General features: G+C 43.4%; 1 protein-coding gene across 4 annotated transcripts in view; it reads left to right on the top strand.

The window, feature by feature from the left end:
- The window catches only part of DYM (dymeclin), a 241,013-nt gene that overhangs the window by 174,234 nt on the left and 45,751 nt on the right, over window positions 1-21,028 (top strand). For all 4 annotated transcript variants that reach the window (XM_063319472.1, XM_063319471.1, XM_063319469.1 and 1 more), the window contains one exon: window positions 20,347-20,529. In XM_063319472.1, coding sequence (XP_063175542.1) covers window positions 20,347-20,529 — 183 coding nt within the window. The remainder of the gene's footprint in view (window positions 1-20,346; window positions 20,530-21,028) is intronic.

Genomic DNA, 21,028 nt, shown 5'->3' with positions numbered 1-21,028 from the left:
GAAATAAATGCATGTTGGCAATCCAAAGGGAAAAACGTGAAGAATACGAATGCAGTGAGCTATGTGTATACATATATATTGAAAAATATATGTGTATATATATTAAATATATGTTATAATATATATTTCTGTTATATATTCTGTTTTTTATATTATATTGATATGTTTATATATTTATATGTAATAAGTTATATATTTATATGTAATATATTCTATATTTTTATATAAATATATATACAAAGTATATGTTTTTATATTAAAAATATAAATATATGCAAAGTATATACATTTTTTTATATAATAGACGTATAAAACGTTTGCAGTAGCAAAGCCTGGTGGTACTGGGAGAGTTCCCAGTCAGAGCTGACTTTTCCTGGCTCCTTCCCAACCCAGTTAAATCTACCTGCTGTGCGGAGCTAGCGTTACACGGAGGCTTGGAATTCTGCGAACGTCAATGAGTTTTTCCCCTCTCGGCTTAATAATGAGAATTCAGCTTTGCATTTGGGCGATGAGATTTCTCGATTCCTTTTTTTCCTTCTCGGTTTGCGCTCCGTAATGGGCGAAATGAAGTCCAATATTTAGCTGCTTCTTTGATTTATCCTTGATTTCTATGGTAAATAGAAAGCAGCTGTCCGTTTAAGCATCTAATTCTTGAAACTCCGAGGCCCCTCAAGCGTCATCTGGAAATAATGTAGCTTGTAAAACAAAGCTAAGAAGAAAAAGCAATGTTTGTTTTATGTGGGATGAATGACTTCAGTTGGGGTCCTTCTAATTCGGCCATTATGAGGGTTATTAAAAAGCAGTATTACAAAAGTGGTTTCAACAAAAAAAGGATTTTTTTTTTATTTTTTTTTTTTTTGGTAACTTGTATCTTGGTATTAGAGTTGATGATATTCAAAGCTGCGAGTTCTTCGTAAACAGTCATTATTTTAGTTTCTCCAACGGAGAGCCAACTTAATCCGCCCCTTGTACATGGGTAGATGTTAAAAGTTTCCCCTATTTCATTTATTCCCCAGGAAGAAATTGTCTTTTATAAGTGAGGACTCCATATTTATCTTAGAAGTTTGGGATCGCTAAAGAGCAGGTTAAAATAAGGTCTGCGAACTGCAGCGGTAGCTGTCTTTTGAAGCTAATGAAACAAATCTAGAATCTTACCGATTTTCTAGATTCGGTTGCGTTACAGCGGATGAAAGATAATGGTCCCAGTCTGAAGTCAGCCTTATTTTCACTATCTGTCGTTAACCATGGCCTCGCTCAACAGTTAAAGCAAAATGAACGTTCTAGAAATAAGTAATATTAACAGCCGTAGATTAAAATATTTTGTCCGTGATATTTGTCCACCAGTACATTGTCATATCAATCCCGTTCTGTCCCTGTCATGGCAACAACTAGAGTTTTTTCATGTAATAATTCGGTATTTCGGGTAAGGTTATGGGATCTTGTGGTGGAGACATACTTTGACGAAGGGCGACGTGCAAAAAAGTGAATATTTTTAGTGTATCCAGCACGTAGCGAACAAGTATTTCGTTTACTCTCAGTGTGAAGAGTATTTGAACTGTAAATAGAAGTTGTGGTGCTTTGGGGCCATATAATCTGTTCGCTGCTCACATATCTAATATCACATTAGATATGCTGCAGCTCTATCTAATTTTTTTTTTAATTATCTAAAGAACTGGTTCAATGCAGAGCTCCGCCACCAGACATAAGTGTTTTCCTATAAACGCGCGCAATCGTGAAGAAATAGGAAGTCTTCCCTGCGATCGTCTGATGACTCTAGTAATGATGCAGAAATGAAATTAAACCCACTTCCAAATAAACCGGTCGGCCGTAATAGAGTTAGTGGGATGTAATTAACGTTGTTTAGCGGGTAGTCTGTAAAATACTGCTTCGCCCTAACTGCTGTGAAGGTACAAAACGCGTCTTACTTCTTTAGCTGTAGAATTGAACGCACCGTTGGCCAAATGGGAAATGTTTAGCAAAGTACATCGAGGACTCCTAATGGAAATATATCCGTATGCGTCGAATAGTCGGGGCAGGGACGGGGGGGAGCTAAGTTAGTTTATTTTGTCATGACGTTTCTTCAAAACTCAGAAGCCACCTACTTTTCACCCCAAGCATTGCCTAGATCTCTTCCGTCTTCTTTTTGCCTGGATTTTCTTCCAGTTTTATGTGTCTTATAAATGTGTATATTTAATAGTCTAAACAACTTGGGGTTTGTGCGTGAATTTTTAGATCCTTTTGTTGGCGCCTTTAACAAACCTCTAAGAAGAGGTTTATACAAGAAAACACTTCTCTAGGATGTTTACTGAAGGTAGGATATGGTAAACCCCATGTTATATTTTAATGGGTTTGTACGGTATGTGGATTCCAGCAATTGAAACGGCAACTAAAAAGGAAAACGCCTTGTTTTGCACTAAATTACCTTCTTTTTGATTACTCTGAGTTGATGGCTCAAGCGTAGAAGTGATATTTTCAATATCAGGTTATTCTTGGGTATGCCTGTCTCCACTCCAGTATGGAGCCAAAGGCCTATAAATACATTTTCTAAATATTAGTCATACCCTCCCTCAGATGAATTATATTTTAGTTTAAGAATATCACTCCTACCTAATCCCCCTATTTTTATATCATCACAAATAGCAATTTCAGAAGAGACCGAAATAACCAACCTAACCCAAATCTAAAGCAAGCTTTTTGGATTGAGTAATAGCCAAATTCTGCAGTTCTGCCCGAATTCTTAATCAGTTCTTTCCTTGAAATGAATTGGAAACTTTTCTGTGAAACTGCTGCATAAATTATCCTGAAACAGAAAGAAGAAACTATCCTAAAATCCCGGGATAAAGATGTTGGTGAAGTTCAGACTATTTAAACTGCCATATATTAGCCTGAATAGTTATTTGCAGTTGATCTTTGCGTTAGTGTGGTTGAAGGATTTTTGGACAAATACGCTGAAGAACATCAAGATGATGTTCTCCTTTCGTCGTTCAGGAGTTCCACAAAAGTCTCATTGGTGTCTGGTTTTCCTATTACGTAGGTGGCATTAATCCTTATTTCACTTGCAAATTCTCGGTATTTGGCAAAATAAGGGTGAAAATCACTATATTTTTAAAAAAAAAAAAAAAAAAAAATTCTCTGTGGTGGCAGAATCTTATGATCATCTGATGGAAAAATCTTTCATTCTTCAGATTTATGAGAGGTGAGAACAAATTGGAAGAAGTGGGAAAAACTTCTGGCATTAGCAATACAAACACCTGCTAAAGCCTTTTAAAAGTCCGTTATTTTGGCCGTTACACAGTTTTGAAGAAAGCAAAACACGAACATCATAATTTTTTACTTATTGTCCTCCTTTCATAGTTACATAGGTTTAGGGTATTGTCATTATTTTGGAGTAAAGGGTATAAATGATGGCATTTGTTTGCATTTCTGTACTGAAAAGAGGTGGTTTTGATAAGACCACTTAAGTGAGTGTCCTTAAAAGAGAAGATGATGAGTCAGAGAAGAGAATCATGGAACAGTTTGGGTTGGAAGGGACACTTAAAGGCCATCTAGTCCGAACCCCCCTGCCCTGGGCAGGGACACCTCCCACCACACCAGGTTGCTCCAAGCCCCAGCCAACCTGGCCCTGAAACCCCTCCAGGGATGGGGCAGCCACAGCTTCTCTGGGCAACCTCCGCCAGGGGCTCACCACCCTCACAGCAAAGAATTTCTTCCTCAGATCTCATCTCAATCTCCCCTCTTCCAGTTTAAAACCATTCCCCCTCGTCCCATGGCTCCCCTCCCTGATCCAGAGTCCCCCCACAGTTCTCCTGGAGCCCCTTGAGGGACTGGAAGGAGCTGGAAGGTCTCCGCGGAGCCTTCTCTTCTCCAGGCTGAACCCCCCCAGCTCTCTCAGCCTGTCCTCCCAGCAGAGGGGCTCCAGCCCTCCCAGCATCTCCGGGGCCTCCTCTGGCCCCGCTCCAACAGCTCCGTGTCCTTCTGCTGTTGGTGCCCCAGAGCTGGAGGCAGCACTGCAGGGGGGTCTCCCCCGAGCGGAGCAGAGGGGCAGAATCCCCCCCTCGCCCTGCTGCCCACGCTGCTGGGGATGCAGCCCAGGCTGCGGGGGGTTTCTGGGCTGCCAGCGCACATTGCTGGGTCGTGTTGAGCTTCTCCTCCACCAGCACCCCCAAGTCCTTCTCCTCAGGGCTGCTCTCCATCCCTTCATCCCCCAGCCCATATTGATGTCAGCGGTTGCCCCAACCCAGGTGCAGCACCTTGCCCTTGGCCTGGTTGAACCTCATGAGGTTCACAGGGGCCCACTTCTTGAGCTTGTCCAGGTCCCTCTGGATGGCATCCCATCCCTCCAGTGTGTCGACCGCACCACCCAGCGTGGTGTCACCTGCAAACTCGCTGAAGATGCTGAAGAAGATGTGAGCGCTTGGTTTAGAAATGGTTGAGCACTATCTCAGGGTCCCTTCACACCTCCCCAGATTAAGCAGTAGAATTTTGTACCCTGATTTTTTTCTGCCGTGCGTCTATTTGAGTTGCATTTGGGAGAGCTGGAAGCAGCAGCGGGATTTTAGAAGGGCCTGAGGTGTGATACAGCAGGAGCTGTGGGTAGAATATGCGATAAATTAAGATAAAACCTTCACAGGCCCCTCCGTAAATAGTGTTTATTGCTTCACCGTAAGCCAACATTTGCTCCACTCAGACTAATGACAAATTTTGTTGAAAAAAGTAACAGCACTGATCTTCCGAAGTGTCTTCCGTCGCAGATGTGGTCTTTAGACCCTTTTCCTGCTGCTTCCTTCACACGAGTGGGTTGTTCGGAGCTTTTCAGGAGACGGTGATTTCTCTGGATGGTTGGGCTTTGTCAAACCTCCGGAGACAAACGGAAAAACCCAGCTCTCCAAAGAAGAGGATTTATTTTTGTTAACTGCTATGTATTTCACCAACAGCAGTAAAACAAACTTTTAGTCTTCCTAGAGCAAGGTTTGGATTGAAAAATGTAGCGCTTAAAAACCAGAAGTCCGTTACCGTATGTTATAAACATCGCCGTAATTTTTTTTTTTGGACATGCAGCCATATAAAGGAAAGGAAAGGGATGCAGAAGGAATTCTGTTCAGACCCTTTTAGGCTCTTTGGTACTAAATACTTCATCGGAATCGGAATCTTTTTACGCCACTTTTTCTAGATGAGATATTGGCGAAACGTGAGAACTCTTCGATGCTACAGGTTCCATTTCAGGCTTCTTCCCTTTGTATTTTACAGGGAAACTTATGGATTAACCAGTGGGGTTTTGGAACTCTTTCAGTCGTTTAAAAAAAATCCATCTGTTTATATCAAAGGGTAATAAATAGTTATTAAAAACAAAAAAAAGGCATAACAAGGATTTTTAGCTTCCTTCATTGTTCAGATTCCTTCATCGCAGATACCCGTGATTTGGAATTGGAAAGACAGCCGGAGAAAATAAGAGGAATGAAGGTAAATCAAGACTTGGTGATTTTTGAAAAAGATAAGAAATTGTTCACCCGTCAAATTGCTGCTAAAACCCGTCTGAACCGAAACACAAAGAAGTTAAAATGGGACCATTTTTGACCTCTTCAGAGTCGCCCTTATTCCAGTTGTGTCCAAATTACGGAAGCGCGGTCCCATCAACTTGAAATTTGTCTTCTTGGAGGGGTATTATCCCCCTGAAGAAGATGTCTCGCTGTCTCGCGCTAATGGCTCTTGTTAATATTACCTATAATGTCAGGCAGCTGCTGCTAATTAGCAGCGTGGGTGGCCAAGGGACCGAAGGATGGGATGAAGGAAAGGAGAATATTTTAGAAGGAATGATGAGTCAGTTAAGACTAAAAGACAGTCCTGGTACGAAGTGAAAAAGAAAAAAGGTTGGAGAAGAAAGAGGATTGATGTAGGCGAGAAATTCCGAACCAAAAGGAAAATGCCGGGGCTGGTTCCTCTCCTCCTGCTCACAAGAAGTATCACGTGGAGCAAAATAAGGCGCACAAAATCGATTTCCTCATCACCTGGCCTGAAACGCAGCATTAAAGAACGGTAGAATAGAGAATTTTAATGGTGTTTATCCCCGTTGACGGCGGTGGATTCTTGTTCTCTGTGGAATAACGTTGCGGGAAAGCTGTCAAACACGTGACGAGCGTATTTAGAAGAAATAGAACTTTAGAAGAATCTCTGGTTTTCGTGTTTATTGAATTCTGTAAAGTCACCCTAATGTTTTTCGCAGGCATAATTGGAAAGCTAAACTTTTATTTCCCTTTCCTGTAACCAGCGATTTCCCTTTAATTTCTCATTTCTTTGCAGTTTAGGAACTAAGTGAAATAGAGGGATACATTACTCGTTTTATACGCCGAATCAGTTTTTGTAAATGGGAATTCTCCCACAGAGTGGTTAATTACAGTCAAAATAACCCAGAAATTGGACAAAAAGTGTCAATTCGTAACACACCGTGAGTTAGATACAGTCTTGATGGTTAAAGGGCTCTGCGTGGTGATAGTTAGGTGAACTTGTAATGAAATTGTACCTTAACATTTGAGGATAAGGAGAAGCCTGGATTTTCAGTCCGATGTCTGGCTTTTGAGAGCTTAACCCCACAGCTCGCATTTTAAAGCGACAGCAGGAGAGGTTTTGGATTGACATATAAATAAATACTTTTCTCTTTTTTTTTTTTCATTTATACTAACGTAAAACTTTCTAATTTTTTTTCAAGGGGAAAGAAACTAAAAAAAAAAAAAAAGCTGATCGTTATATTCTGTATCTGTTTTCTGCCAGTGAAATACCAGACGTAAAGCCGTTTCAGGGAAATACCTTTTAAAACATTCATAACAAGAAAAGACTCTTCGATATTACCATTATTTAATCCCGCTGTGTCCTTATCCCCGACGCTGCTGGGAGATGCCGCTGATTTGCCTGCGCTGCTCTGAAGCGAAGTTGAGACGCGTAAGATATTTTACGGGGGGGAGGGTGGTTTTTTATTGCCCTTCAGATATGTTACTGGAATGTGATGGAGTTTTTTCAGCGCTCCTCTCGGACGTATTTAGGCTCAAGCCCAAGCTGAGTGAGCTGTGGCCCGCTACTGAAGAATATGACGTTTTTTTCTTCAAAGACACTCTGTTCTGCTGCATTTTTCTTGATACGGAGCCGGTACGAGGCGTACGGAGGCTGTTCCGCTCCAGCCTTTTGTGTGTGTGCTAACCCAAACGCTTGACCTTGGAGCATCCGTTTCCTAATAACAAAACCCAACCGTCCTATTCGAGAGGAAAGAAGATGGATTGTAACACTACAATCAGGATAGATTTCATTTTGTCGTTGCGAAAGGGAGCGAAATCTGAAAGTACATCTCTTCCCGCCAGATCAAGTGAAAAGAGAACGGATGTCGCGGTTCCTAAAGGCAGGTCTTTGAGCTACTCGCCAGCAACTCGTCCGTGGCACTTGCAAAGAACTCAAATGTTGCTCGATGCAGAGGAAAAAAAAAAAAAAAAAAGATTATCTGAACAAATAACGACAAGTTTTCCCGTTCCCACACTAATCCTTTAGCTTTTGATCGATGGAGACAATAGAGAAGACTCATGTCGTATTCCCCTGGGAAAAAGCTTCATTGAATTTTTCTGAAATATCAAATAATTTTTCCACGGTAAATTAGCCGTCTCATCTCGTGGTGGACTCTGTTAATTAGAATTCATTCGAAAAACTTAGCTTAATTTATAGGTAAACCAACCGTAATTGCTGGCTGGGTTTTGGTGAGGAACAGTTGACTGACTCCAGGCTGGATGTACAAGATGCCCAAACTTCTCTGTCTTTCAAACACAGTGATTTCTTGCTTTGCCCGTGTCTGTCACTGCTGCACTTTATGAACCAGACTACACAAAATTCAGCGTTTACCCCGACATAGATGAGACTTCATAAATATTTGAGGCAAATTTTATTTGTTTGGGCAATGCAGGTTTCCCATATTTCCATCAGGAGTGTTTTTCTTCAGCCTTTGAAAAAAATGTCCTCTGTTCCTTATAGCTCGTTTTGGAACGGGTACCTCTGTACACAGGCTTCTAGGATTATTTTCTATGAGTTTTGGGGTTTCCAAATCTCAGTTAAAGGTTCGTTTTTCGGCGTTCAGGCTCCGGCTGCTGTGTGCTTCCGGACCATTCGGCAGGAAGCGGAGCAGTGCTCATCAGCTTCTCTGTTTATCAGAATTGATGCAGCGGCCAGGGGAATGCACTTGAAAAATAAGTTGGAATGTAGTAAAAACATTTCATCTAAAAATGATTCCCATTTGTTTGGTTTGCCTGCTGTCAGCTCTCAAAAAGCTGTTTCTCATCTCCTTCTTATTTACGTTTTGTCCAACCTGCGAGAGCAGTTCTTGAAATTTGGTTATGGAGGTTTTTCAGGCCCATCGTAATAGAATAAATGATACTACTACTGGCAGTGACTAATTTTGGAGAGGTGCTAAGGTAAGAGGGAAACAAATAAAACCACTTTCTTATACTTTATTATATTTTAAAAGGGCTTGCCTGTAGGTCCTTTGGACTGCAAACCACTTCAAAGACCAATAAGGCCGTTTTTCCTTCTAATATGGTAGGTTTCTCACATCTTTTTTTTACGTGTACTCTTTAATTTTCACAATGTTTAACACCCCAACTCCCTGAAAGGAGGGTGTAGCAAGGTGGGGGTCGGTCTCTTCTCTCAAGTAACAGGTGATAGGACAAGAGGAAACGGCCTCAAGTTGTGCCAGGGGAGGTTTAGGATGGATATAAGGAAGAATTTCGTCACCAAAAGGATTATCAAGCGTTGGAACAGGCTGCCCGGGGCAGTGGTGGAGTCCCCATCCCTGGAGGGATTTAAAAGATGGGTAGAAGCGGTGCTGAGGGACATGGGTTAGTGGTGGCCTTGGCAGCGTTGGGTTGATGGTTGGACTCGATGATCTTAAAAGTCCCTTCCAACCTAGGCGATTCTATGAATTAGTATAGTACGTGTGTCAAGTAGGCTCACAGAGTTGTATTTCTGACTTACTTTTCTAACCGTGCTGCTGTATCTTAATCTATCAGAAGAAATAAAAGCACTCGTCATGATTTATCTTCAGCGCTGGTGTAAAATGGTGGCTGTAAAGCAGCGTATTCCTGCTCCCAACAGTTTAGGAAGCTTGGACCGTGATCAAGTGGGATAAGGATATTATTATCATTATTATTAAACCTGGCTAATATTGTCAGGAGGCTGTCTACAGTTGTGGTGATTTTCTGTTAATGTCTTATTTAACTTGGGTGAGCAAAGCAGGAGTCTTTGAGGAGGGACACTGGGTGGCCTCAGCAATACCACGGCTTTGCTGGCTTGCTTGACGTTCCCCCAATGATAATGATGGAAACGTCTGCCCTGCGAACTCCTCCTGACTTTCTTATGCCTCCCACAGAAATTTCAATAGCGATTTTCACCCTCGGGCCAAGAATACAGAACTTTTTGGCTGCTGAGGGCGTGGAGAGTAGCACTGACTTTTCCCACTGATGTCCTGTGCGTCATCAGGACCAGAAGATCTTCTGGTTGATAGTATGGAATTTATGGAAACTGGATGCAGTCCATTTTTATTATTGAGGACTTGGATTCCATAGCCTTGCTTGTGATGTTTCTTCTCCTAAGTGGGGTCAAAATTGCTCAGGGTGGTACTTTCAGTGGAAGACAACTGTCATCGTTCCAAGGGAATGGTGGTTTTCAAATGTCGTGGGAAAGATGTCGAGCGACAGTCTCTAATCAGTGAGGAACCAGGGAAGAACTTCTGAATCCGTCTTCTCCACGGTTGACAGCTTTAGTGAGGGATTGGTATTTATTCCGTTAGTTTTGATACTTTCTCAATTAAAATTGCTTAGACGCCAAAGATAGGTCTCCAAAATCCGTAGCACTGAGTGATCTTCTTGAATGACAGCAGTTGGTTCATTGGAAGAACGCTCTTAGAGGTAGATATATTTTGCAATGAGCGTCATAGTTGTTGCTACCAAATACAATACCAAGGGTGAAGAAAATAGTTGATAAAATAGTCAGAGATGAGGCATAAATGAAGGGGCTATAAGGAACTGGTGGATGAATTACATTCTTTTAACCGTGGTGTGCTGTATGAAGGAAAGTTTGGGAGGTGCGAAGGGAAAATGTGAAGAAAACTGTTTGCTTTAAATTGCTAATTGGTCTTTTTTTTCTGTCTTTTGGCAAGATGTAATGTTTTTCCGTCCTGTTCTTCGTCATGATAGAAATAAGGGCTTCTCTACTTCAGTTGAACATCATATAGGATAAAAAAGCTAAGAACCCATGCCAAATAAGCATTAAAGATAATAATAATAGAATAATAGAATCGTTTAGGTTGGAAAAAACCTTTAGATCATCAAGTCCAACCATTAGATCTGATAAGGATTCTTATAAGATCTGATAAGGATCCTTAAATCCAGCCTTAAGTACATATTACACAAAAACATCCGTGCGTATGTCAGCGGCTGTACCCTCCTGCAAAAAGCATTAAGAGGTTCATCAGAAATCGTCTTTAAGGAAGGTACTTTTAGGTCTAGAGATGTCATTAAGTAGTACTTGAAAACTTGCGAAAATGTGAAAAGCTTAGGTGAGCATTGTGTAAAACCTGCCGTGGAATTGTTAGAAAAATATATATATGTATGTCTAAAATAATTAGGAAGTGGCGAAGTTTCAGTTCACGTAGCAGTAATTACCACGTAACACCTCCGAACAGTTTTGCTGATGATGTTTTAAAGCTGAGCTCCACGTGTAGCGCTGGAAGCAGAAACTTTTTCACTCGGGTAACAGCTTTAATGTCCTTGAAGACTCTACTCAAGGTAGACGGGTTCTCTTAATCACAGCCCGCATCGTGATGATCTATTTACCTTTCTATGGTGGAGTTGGGGTTGCACGTGGAACTTGTCCTTTCCTGTTCTACCAGTCAAACGAAACAAAATCTTCCCATACCTCTAGGGAATACTGCTTGGTTTCAAGGAGAAATGGAGAATTCTCCATTTCCTTGCAACAGCAGGAAAATTTCATTATTATTTCAGGCCTGATTTCAGAGAAATACAGATTCACAGTTTTAACTTTAATTTTCTTAGTACGAATGTCGCCATTTTCCTAGCAACAGTTGCTTCCCAGGTTTTGTGGGTCCTTAGAAAATGATCAGGTTTAGGGCTACTAAATACTGTTTGCATTTTGTTGTCGTGGTTGCATCTGGTTTGGAAATACTGTGTTCTTGCATGGACGGTGTTAGAGCCCCTAGCTGGTGACCATCAGGAGAAGAGAAGGCTTCAGGCAGACCTTATAGCAGCTTTCCAGTCTCTGAAGGGGGCCTACAAGAAAGCTGGGGAGGGACTTTTTAGAAGTGCACGTAGTGATAGGACAAGGGGAAATGTCTTCAACCTGGAAGAGGGGAGATTTAGATGAGATATTAGGAAGAAATTTTTCACTCTGAGGGTGGTGGGTCCCTGGCCCGGGTTGCCCAGAGAAGCTGTGGCTGCCCCATCCCTGGAGGGGTTGAAGGCCAGGTTGGCCGGGGCTTGGAGCAACCTGGGCTGGTGGGAGGTGTCCCTGCCCAGGGCAGGGGGGTTGGAACTAGATGATCTTTAAGGTCCCTTCCAACCCAAACCATTCTGTGATTCCTTGTGAAGTACCAATAAAACAATTGCACCTTCACTTAAACGTATCCACGTCCTCAGAAACAGCTTTACATTTGCTTGGTCAGTGGCTAGTGAAGTCAAACCCTGTGGCAAACAGGTCTTTGGAGGACTGAAGCAGTTGGGTTCGGTACCTTGGCAGGTGTCGTTCGGCGTGTTTTCCCTTGGAGCAAGCTGCTCCCAGGCTGTTTTCTCTGGGACAGGACACACCACCCTGGCGTTTCCTCTAGTGTAGCCTTGTCGCAGGCTGTCCTGGAGGTTTGCGTCGTGATACGGGCTGAAAACATTGTGTTTTGGGAAATGTTGTGGACTGGCTTACCAAAGTGGTGAGCCATTGCTGAAAACCTGCTCTTTCAGCTTACTCCGTTATTCAGGAACGCAACGGCAGCGAGTGTCGGGATGGTATTTTTATTTATTAAAGTGTCTGGCAACAAACTTTGCTCCCGTTGTGACGGCTCTACTTTTATTTCTAAGCAGTGATCAGAGATGCCGGGGTTAGTTTTTCAAGTTATATTTGCCGCAAGCCCTGCGATTTGTCACTTAATACCTACTTTCCCACAATTCAACATTATGGCCAAAGGTTATCTGGGTTTGACATAGAACAGCCAAAGAATAAATGCCGGTAAAATAGATGAAGATAAGATTTCTGTCACCAAAAGCTGGGCTTTGAGATTCGTTTGCCCGTTAAATGTAAGAGCAGCTTTCTCGTGCGCTTCCTTCTTTCCCCTCCGCTCTTCCATTCCTTTGGCAGAGGGAGTTTATTTTGTTGAAGGTTTTATTTTCTGCTGAAAATGCAGGAAATTCAGACAGCTCGCTTGGAAGCTCCCCAAAGCTAATACAAACAAGATACATATGCCTCTCTTAAAGTGACTAAAAATAAAGTAAATTATTGGAAACTATTTAACTGTAGAAATTCCCCTGTAAAGAGGAAAGGGAAGTTTACATCATTATAATGGTGGATGCTGTTAAATTATGTTATCAAGGTGAAATTCCCTGGAGTGCCAAGTTGTCTATTCCGCACAAGAGAGTACATCACCCTGGAGTTTATAATAGCTGCGTTACCGGCGCGAGTGGAAAAACTAATTACTTAGTGTCTGAAATCATAGTAATTTGAAGTATTCCATAGCATCTCTAAATCTAGCTGGAAAAAAAATAATGGAAAATGAACCGAAGCTCTCCCTTCACCTAGACATTCTGTGGACGCAGCTGATGGATCAGGAAGAGTTTACCAAACCTTTCCGTCGTCTTTCTCCCTGGTAAAAAGGGGAATGGGAGGAGCTGACTGTTTGGGGTTAATTTGGCATCCTCACTCTTTTTGATAAGCGTTGAGTATATGGGGTGTGTATCCTTTTTGTTTTGCCCTTGTTGACAAAATTGCCGATGAAGCTGTGCCGGCGTCGTGAAGGAAGTCGTTGTTTACGGTTCCAAGTTTTTATATTTGCAAATTATATTTTGTCGGGGGGAATCTCCCTGAAAATATTACACGTGACGGGTTATAGTGAGGCGTGGTGGATAAGGGCTCAAGGATGAAGAAAAGCCGTCATTAACGTTGCCTGTGCAACCTTCACCCTCACCTTTCCTCTGTCTACTCCCTCATCCGTATGATAGCCTTCAGCCTCAGACCTGAGGACGGGTGGGCCCCGCCGCATGGACGCAGCAACACAAATGTGACGCAGCCCTGCCTGATACGCAGAGTGCCGTACCCATAGAATCACAGAATCACCTGCTGCTTGTGGGCACCTTTGTCTGGCTCCTAGGAGAGGAAGGCCTTTCCTGAGAGACAGGCTGAGAGAGTTGGGGGGGTTCAGCCTGGAGAAGAGAAGGCTCCAGTCCCTCAAGGGGCTTCAGGAAAGCTGGGAAGGGACTTTTTAGTTGGGGTTTTAGCGACGGGACAAGGTGTAAAGGTTTTAAACTAACAGAGGGGAGATCGAGACTAGATATTTCCTGTGAGGGTGGTGAGACACTGGCCCAGGTTGCCCAGAGAGGTGGGAGATGCCCCATCCCTGGAAACATTCCAGGCCAGGTTGGACGGGGCTCTGAGCAACTTGACCTAGTTGAAGATGTCCCTGCCCATGGCAGGGAGTTGGACTGGGTAGTCTTTAAGGGTTCCTTCCGACCCAAACCATTCTATGATTCTTCTGCCACGCTACCTGGCTGGGAGAGGAGGATTGGACTTGCAAAGAATTTGAATTCTCTGCAGCGCGGTACATTCAATATCAGTCAAAGCTGGAGTACAGCTGGAGTACATCTATGTGGGTACGGATGCTGGTGTCTCCATTTAGGCGTGGGGCAAAGCAGTGACACTTTGAAATTCTCTTGGACCTAATAACTACAGTCTATGCAATTTGCCTCCGTGTGCCCGAAAGAACATCTGTACCATTTCCTCGTAGTTTGTCCCACGACGTGCCTTAACATCAACAATTAAATAGAAAATTCTGCAGTGTGCTAGAAGAATTTGGAGTTTGATGGAAAAATAAGGTTCAATAACCTATAGGAGCCTTCAGAGCAAATGACCTTGAGGAGGCAGTCAGAGCCAGCTGGCAAAGTGGGAAGTCAGAGATGGTTTTGCTGCTTTGAATTATGGAGTTGTTAGGAAGGAAACTATGAAAAGCATCTCGAGCTAAAGCTCCTTTAGGTAGCTTCTTTACAGCTTTTACATACCGTGTGTGCTCCTTGTTCTGCTGGAGAGGGGCCTGCAGCGTCAGTAATTGTCAACGAAAGCCACCGGAGCTTCACCGTAAAAAAACTTGCACTTTTGAAAATTCAAATGTCCAGGCGTCCTATTCCTGGCAGCAAGATGCCACTCGCAAAAAGCCGTTCACTGTCACAAGCAATAAGTTCAGAATTCTGTTTTGGACGTGGGGTTTTGTTTTGTCAACCTGCATTTCCGTCCTGTATTTCTTTCGCCATTATAGGTGACATTCCCACTTTATTTCATTAGGTTTCTTTGGATTAAGACTTCACTACGGTGTGCCTTTCCTATTTACGTTGTGCGGTTGTAGCGTATTGCATTCCCCGTCCTTGCTCGGGTTTTGTTTTTTTAGGCAGATAAGCTTCTTCCTGCTCAGATTGCGTTAACTGTATAACTGCCTTTTTGATAGCGTTCGTCGGCGTGCCGTTTCAACAGGCAGAAACCTCTAGCGGTGATTTAGCTGAAAGTATCGCTTGGCTGGAAAACGTGGATCCCACCACGAAGGGAAAGGGTGTGCTGTTAGGTCTCTGTTTTTTAAGGAAGTTGCAAAGTAGACCTGGTGAGGTTTTCAGTTATTTGCCGCTTTGGACTGTGGATCGCTGTGCATCCAGGTTAAAAGGGGGGGGGGGGAAAATAAATCGTTGCCTTTTAGTGAATTCTAGCTCACAATAAATAAATACGTAATCATATTGTAACACGTTGTGTGGACACGAGATGAGAGTTAAGTTTGTGCACTAGTGCTTTTTAGAAACATAGAATAGAATCACAGAATGGTTTGGGTTGAAGGGGACCCTTAAAGGCCATCTAGTCCAACCCCCCTGCCATAAGCAAGGACATCTTCAACTAGATCAGGTTGCTCAGAGCCCCGTCCAACCTGGCCTTGAACACCTCCAGGGATGGGGCATCTCCCACCTCTCTGGGCAACCTGGGGCATCACGGAATCATGGAATCATGGAGTGGTTTGGGTCGGAAGGGACCTTTCAAGGCCATCTAGTCCAACCCCCTGCCATGGCCAGGGACATCTTCCACTAGATCAGGTTGCTCAGGGCCCCGTCCAGCCTGGCCTGGAATGCATCCAGGGATGGGGCATCTCTGGGCAAACTGGGCCAGGCCTTCACCACCCTCAATGTAAAAGATGTCATTAGGAAATTTATCACCATCCAGCTCCTATCCATGCTGTGAAATACCCCGGATACCACCCAGAACCGCTTATAGCCTGTACCCAGGACCCAGGGTCAGAAGATGAGCTGGTCTCAAGCAAGGGGCTTCTGTGCAGGGACAGGAGCACTGGAATCAGCTCTGCGGCGAGGACACATCTTGTGTGGCAACCAAGATCGCAGGCTGCAATCGCAGAGCAAATGGCTTCAGCGAGACTACCAGAAATGTTAAAAAAAAAAAAAAAAGAATTCCTTTCTCTGAAACCTAATAGAAACATTTTTGGATCATGAAAGACAGCCGCATGTCCACCCTTGCATAGAAATGTCTCTGCATAACGTCACAAGTGACTGAAATTCTGTTTTTCAAATGACTTATTTTCCATCTAAGCTAGCACAGGAGGCAAGAAGAGAAGGCAAAATAATTTTGTCTCAGTTTTTATTAGACAGTACAGGCCGTAAAGGAAGCTTAACCGAAGTTAACCCGAATGACACATGGGCAGGCCTCCCTTTTTCTCCTAAGAATTATTAACATCTAGAGGCTGGAGATTTGCATTCATTCCTGATAGAGCTTTTTTAACCGATTCTTTATTATTCTGAAAATTAAAATTAATTTAAAGTCAAATTAAATCAAAAGGGTGAGCGCTCAGAATGTCCCAATGTAGGAAACAGAAGATGGGTACCAGAAATTAAGCAGGTTTTGGGTGACACTGAGATCTTGCGTCTTCCGCCGACGGTGATTCAGCTGCTTTTATCTTTTGATGGATAAATACGTTTGTAAGGAACCGAACTGTGAGCATCTTCCCCGGGGTTTGGCGTTTAGGTTGACTTCTCTGGTATTTTATAAACCGTATACTTTTGAATTGGTTTTACGCATCGGTGTCTTTCCAGCAGTAAGTATTGAATTCTTCGGAATTCTTTGCCCGGGAGGGTGTCAGGCTAATTATTAATTATATTGCAGTAAGGAAAGCTGCAGTATTCCAGGACGGTCGGAGATGAGGACATCCAGCTCTGGTTTGCTTTGGCTTTGCACATTTGTGTGTTCCTTGTTAGTGTTTATCAAGCTCGAGTTATTTTTTTCCAGATAACGTTCTCAGGCCTGTGCTCCTCGTGTTTTTCCTCTGCATCCTCTCAGCTTGTTTCCATTCTCTTTTCTCTGGCATTATCGCTTGTTTGTTCCTTTTCCTTTTAACCAAGGAGACCCCGCGCAAGCCAGAACGGTACCTGGATCTCTTGGCGCTGTCACCGACTGATTTGTTCCTTGTGCAAGTAGAACGTGACCGAGCATCTGGCTTTTTGCGTTAAAAATGAAAATCTTTGCAAAAAACCTCCCGCATTTAATTCCAATCCGGAGAAGGATCCATAAGGCGGTTACCGAGGATTACCCGCGGTAACGTTAGTGCCATGCCTGCATTGTCGTCCCTTTTGTAGACGTGATTTTAGTCACAAAAAGTTGCTAACAAGTCTTTCGCTTCTGCCTTTCTCTTAATGATGAGTATAATTATTTCTGTGGGCATAAACGGAAAAAAGGAGGGGGAGGACCGGTACTCGTCGGTGTCGGCAGAGTCCTCTGAGGCCTGGTTTGGAAAGGAATACTGTAAGAATTTGAAATCATTGGGTTTGCCAATGATAAGCAATAAGAAAACGCCGTTACTTTTAACTGCTCGTTTAAACGCACTCTGTAACGGATTGAAACTTGTCTACCTCTCTCCCAAAATCAATATCTGGCTTTTCTTTTCCTCTAACAGCCAATTCAGTCCAAAAAAAAAAAAGAAAAAAAAAAAAAATTATTCCTACAAGGTTGCTGCGGACGATGTGGCGGTCCTTGCCTTGGCCGTATGCGTTCTGCATTTCGGCTGGCCTGAAAATTAATACGCAGGGCGATAAACTCCTCTCCCTTCAACTGCGAAATGTTTTTGTAACCTTATTTATATCTGTCGTGACGCCGTGGCGAGATGCGGAGGGGGCCCTAGCGTGATACTGGGCATCCAGAGCAACAAAAGCACACGGCAGTTTTATCAGCTCTTACGGCATTTCGCCATTGTCTCATCCAAATGCTGTCCTTGGCGTTCTGCTTGTTTTTTCCTGTTTTGAAAACTTTTCAGCCTTTACGAATGCTGTAATCGCTAATTATAGGAGCGTACAGCCCTCCAGATAACATATACGCGATGCTGGGTTTCAGTCCCGCTTCTCTGTCTTTTACGGAGCCTTTCTTCTTCTTATAAATGATTATTTTTTATATAGTAGGTTATAGGTAAAAACCTGCAGCTCCTGGGTTCCTTCATTTGGGTCCCAGATTCTTCACCTGGAACACGGTAGCTGAAAACCAGATGGTTGGTTCTGTCCATCAGCTTCTAGAAACTGTAAATATAATTACTGAGCAGTAATCTCTGGTAACTTTTTAATTGTTTGAAGCTAACCAATTAGCATGGTCTGCCTTTTCTTGAAATAACATGTTGGGAGATGATTAGCAACGCTTTCTGTTTCAACTTAGATGTATGCCCGGCTTTTAAGGTGAACGTATTTTATTAAAAAGCTTTTCGTTTTTGAACAGCCATTGTGTGGCTCGTTACCTTTCTGCCGACCGAAGAGCTCTCACTTTGATCCTGAATCGTAACGTTTCTGCAAAAGTAATGTATTCTGTATTTTCGGAGAGCGTCTCAGCCACTAGATCATCCTGCTGCGCCGGGGAGAGAATTGCGCCGATGCTCAGAGGTTTTTAAAAGCCACCATAATGTACCATACTCTGAATTAAATCCAAGTTGGTGGGGCACGTACCACGCCACAGACCGGTTACCCAGGTCTGGATTTTTCGTCGGATTCCAGCTGAAGCGATCATTTCAGGTTTTGCCTAGTATTTCGCATGCTAAACATTTCACAGCAGCTGAGGGGGATGCTATTTCGTAGCACGCTAACCAGGAAGCTACAGACGGAGGAACCACCTGGGTTTTGAACGTAAGGATTGTTTCTGTCAGAGAAGAACGCGATTGATGGACCGAGTAGCTGCGGTGATCAGCTTGGTGAGGGTTTCTGCCAAAGTTGTTAGCCACACTGCAACGGTAATGCAGGTGGCTGAGGCAAAGCTATTAAAAAAGAGGAGGAAATCCTCATGTTCGGGGAAAAAAAATCTGTAACCCACAATCAGTCAGACATCGTTGCTAAAGAAGGAGTTTTCATTGGAGCGTGTGAGCCAAATACTGTTCTTCAAACAAGAATTTCAAAAGGCTTTCATCACTTAGATCTCCTTTGTACATAGAATGGTTTGGGTTGGAAGGGACCTTAAAGACCATTCAGTTCCAAGCCCCCTGCCCTGGGCAGGGACACCTCCCACCAGCCCAGGTTGCTCCAAGCCCCATCCAGCCTGACCTTGAACATGGAGAAGGCAAGCCGTGTGGAAAACCAAATTAGAGTGCTGCTGCGTTTCAGCAGCAGTATGAGGACGGGGACTACCTTCTCCACGGTCCTCAGCACAGTGGAAGAGATGGAGGAGCTGGTCTGTATGGGTCTAACCAGGGTAATGACAAGTTTCTGTATTCTCTTCTGACTTAGTGAAAGCGAATCATAGAATGGTTTGGGTTGGAAGGGACCTTAAAGAGCACCTAGTTCCAACCCCCCTGCCCTGGGCAGGGACACCTCCCACCACACCAGGTTGCTCCAAGCCCCGGCCAACCTGGCCTTGAAGCCCTCCAGGGATGGGGCAGCCACAGCTTCTCTGGGCAACGTGGGCCAGGGGCTCACCACCCTCACAGCAAACAATTTCTTATATCTGACAAGTGACAATTCCTGCCTTATAATAGAAAATAACTCCACGTACAGATTGACTGACAGTCCGACAAAATGCTGCTGCAAGTTCAGCTTCGTTATGAAGTATTTAAATGTCTTACGATAACTCAGAAAACGACAGCTTTGTAGGCAGTCGGCAAAAGGAAATGCCAGTGGTTTCAATCTTTGTACTAAGCAGAAAAACTCAAGCCGGTTTGGTATGATTCACGTTCCTGCCAGACCTGTAAAGTCTCACAGACCAGCGTTTGATGTGGTGGAGAGACCTAACGATACGAACAAAGTAGATTTGTCTTCTTTTTCCCCCCTGCCTATCCCAAGGGAGGACAGAGAGCTCTTCGGTCTCAACAACCGTATCGGGCACATCCCGATGCGAAGCCCCAAGGAGCGAAACCCAGGCAGCCAGCAGGGCTTCTCATCCCAGCTGGTCGAGCTCAAAAAGTTTCAAAATCATCAGGAATGGTTTGTGGAAGGCATTGACAAGACGAAAGGCTCTACGAGTTTTGTCTTGAGCATTAAGGCTTAGTGCACTACGAAAGGAGATGTCTGTCTTTCATTTATTGCAAGTATTCTCCAATGCCAAAAACATGGCAGATGTTCAAGGTGCAATGGGTTTTGATCCCAGTCGGTTTTCCTGTCTTTGTTTTTCTCTTTCGCCAGCCGCTTTTTATTTTTCCGATTATTTTTTTTCCTCTTTTTCTTCTCCCTATCCCTCCTCCCCAAGCAGAAAGTGTATTAAATTCGACGTCTGCTTCCCTTACTTAGCGTAGGAAGGGTTGAATAGACTGAAGTTCATTTAACCCTTAGTGAATTTGGCTGATTGCAATATGTTAATGCTTTTTGGCACGAGATGATGGCTCCTGTTGAGGGAATCAAGCTGTGAGACTGAATACTAGGTTAAAATTTTGGTTATTACAGGAGAAAACAGATCTTTTTCCAGATACAGGCGTGCCGGATTTGCTCGCCGTTGAGACATTAAGCAGCTAATAGCTCCATTAGTAATAATTACCTGCGCTCTGTCTTTATTACCTAATATATTTTACAATGGAAAAGGGCAGGCTAACCTTTTGTTCCTTTCTTAAAGGCGCAAGATCTGAATGTGATCGAGGAAGTGATCCGGATGATGTTGGAGATCATCAACTCCTGCCTGACAAATTCTCTTCATCACAACCCCAACTTGGTGTACGCGCTGCTTTACAAGCGGGATCTGTTTGAGCAGTTTCGAACTCACCCTTCCTTCCAGGACATAATGCAGAATATAGATCTGGTAAGCGATATATTATTTAAAGGCTGCTTACGCCTTGTTATGCGATCTCGTTATCCTTTTGAAAGGTGGAAAACATTCATCAGCTCTGTCGGTTTCTTTCTGAAAGTATGAAAGTGTTGAGTTTCTCCTATTTTCTGGGCCTCCACTGTGACTTATTCTGGGCAACGTCTTTAACCCGGCAGAGCCAGGGGGATTTGGGACGCATCTGGTAAGGAATTCCCAACCTGCGACGCATCTTTCACTCCCCTACGGAAGGACAACGTCAGCTTGTCTTAACTGCCCCTTGTTAGAAACTAGTCTTTTAGGGGAGAAAAAGCAGTTTTTTCATCACCAACCGATCTTTTTCTTTTCTCTTCCTCCCATCACCAGCCTATTAATGATTACAGGGAATGTTTTGGTTTTTTTAAATGGCTAAGAGAGCAGGCCTTCAGCTGCTTCATTCCCTGGGCTGTATCTGTGTGTTGTTTTCACCTGCAAAGTGTCTCTCGGCAGCAATCCC

Source organism: Chroicocephalus ridibundus, chromosome Z (assembly GCF_963924245.1).
Source record: "Chroicocephalus ridibundus chromosome Z, bChrRid1.1, whole genome shotgun sequence".
Taxonomy (NCBI): domain Eukaryota; kingdom Metazoa; phylum Chordata; class Aves; order Charadriiformes; family Laridae; genus Chroicocephalus; species Chroicocephalus ridibundus.
The sequence above is the reverse complement of the archived record's forward strand: the minus strand, read 5'-3'. Positions and strand labels throughout refer to the sequence as shown.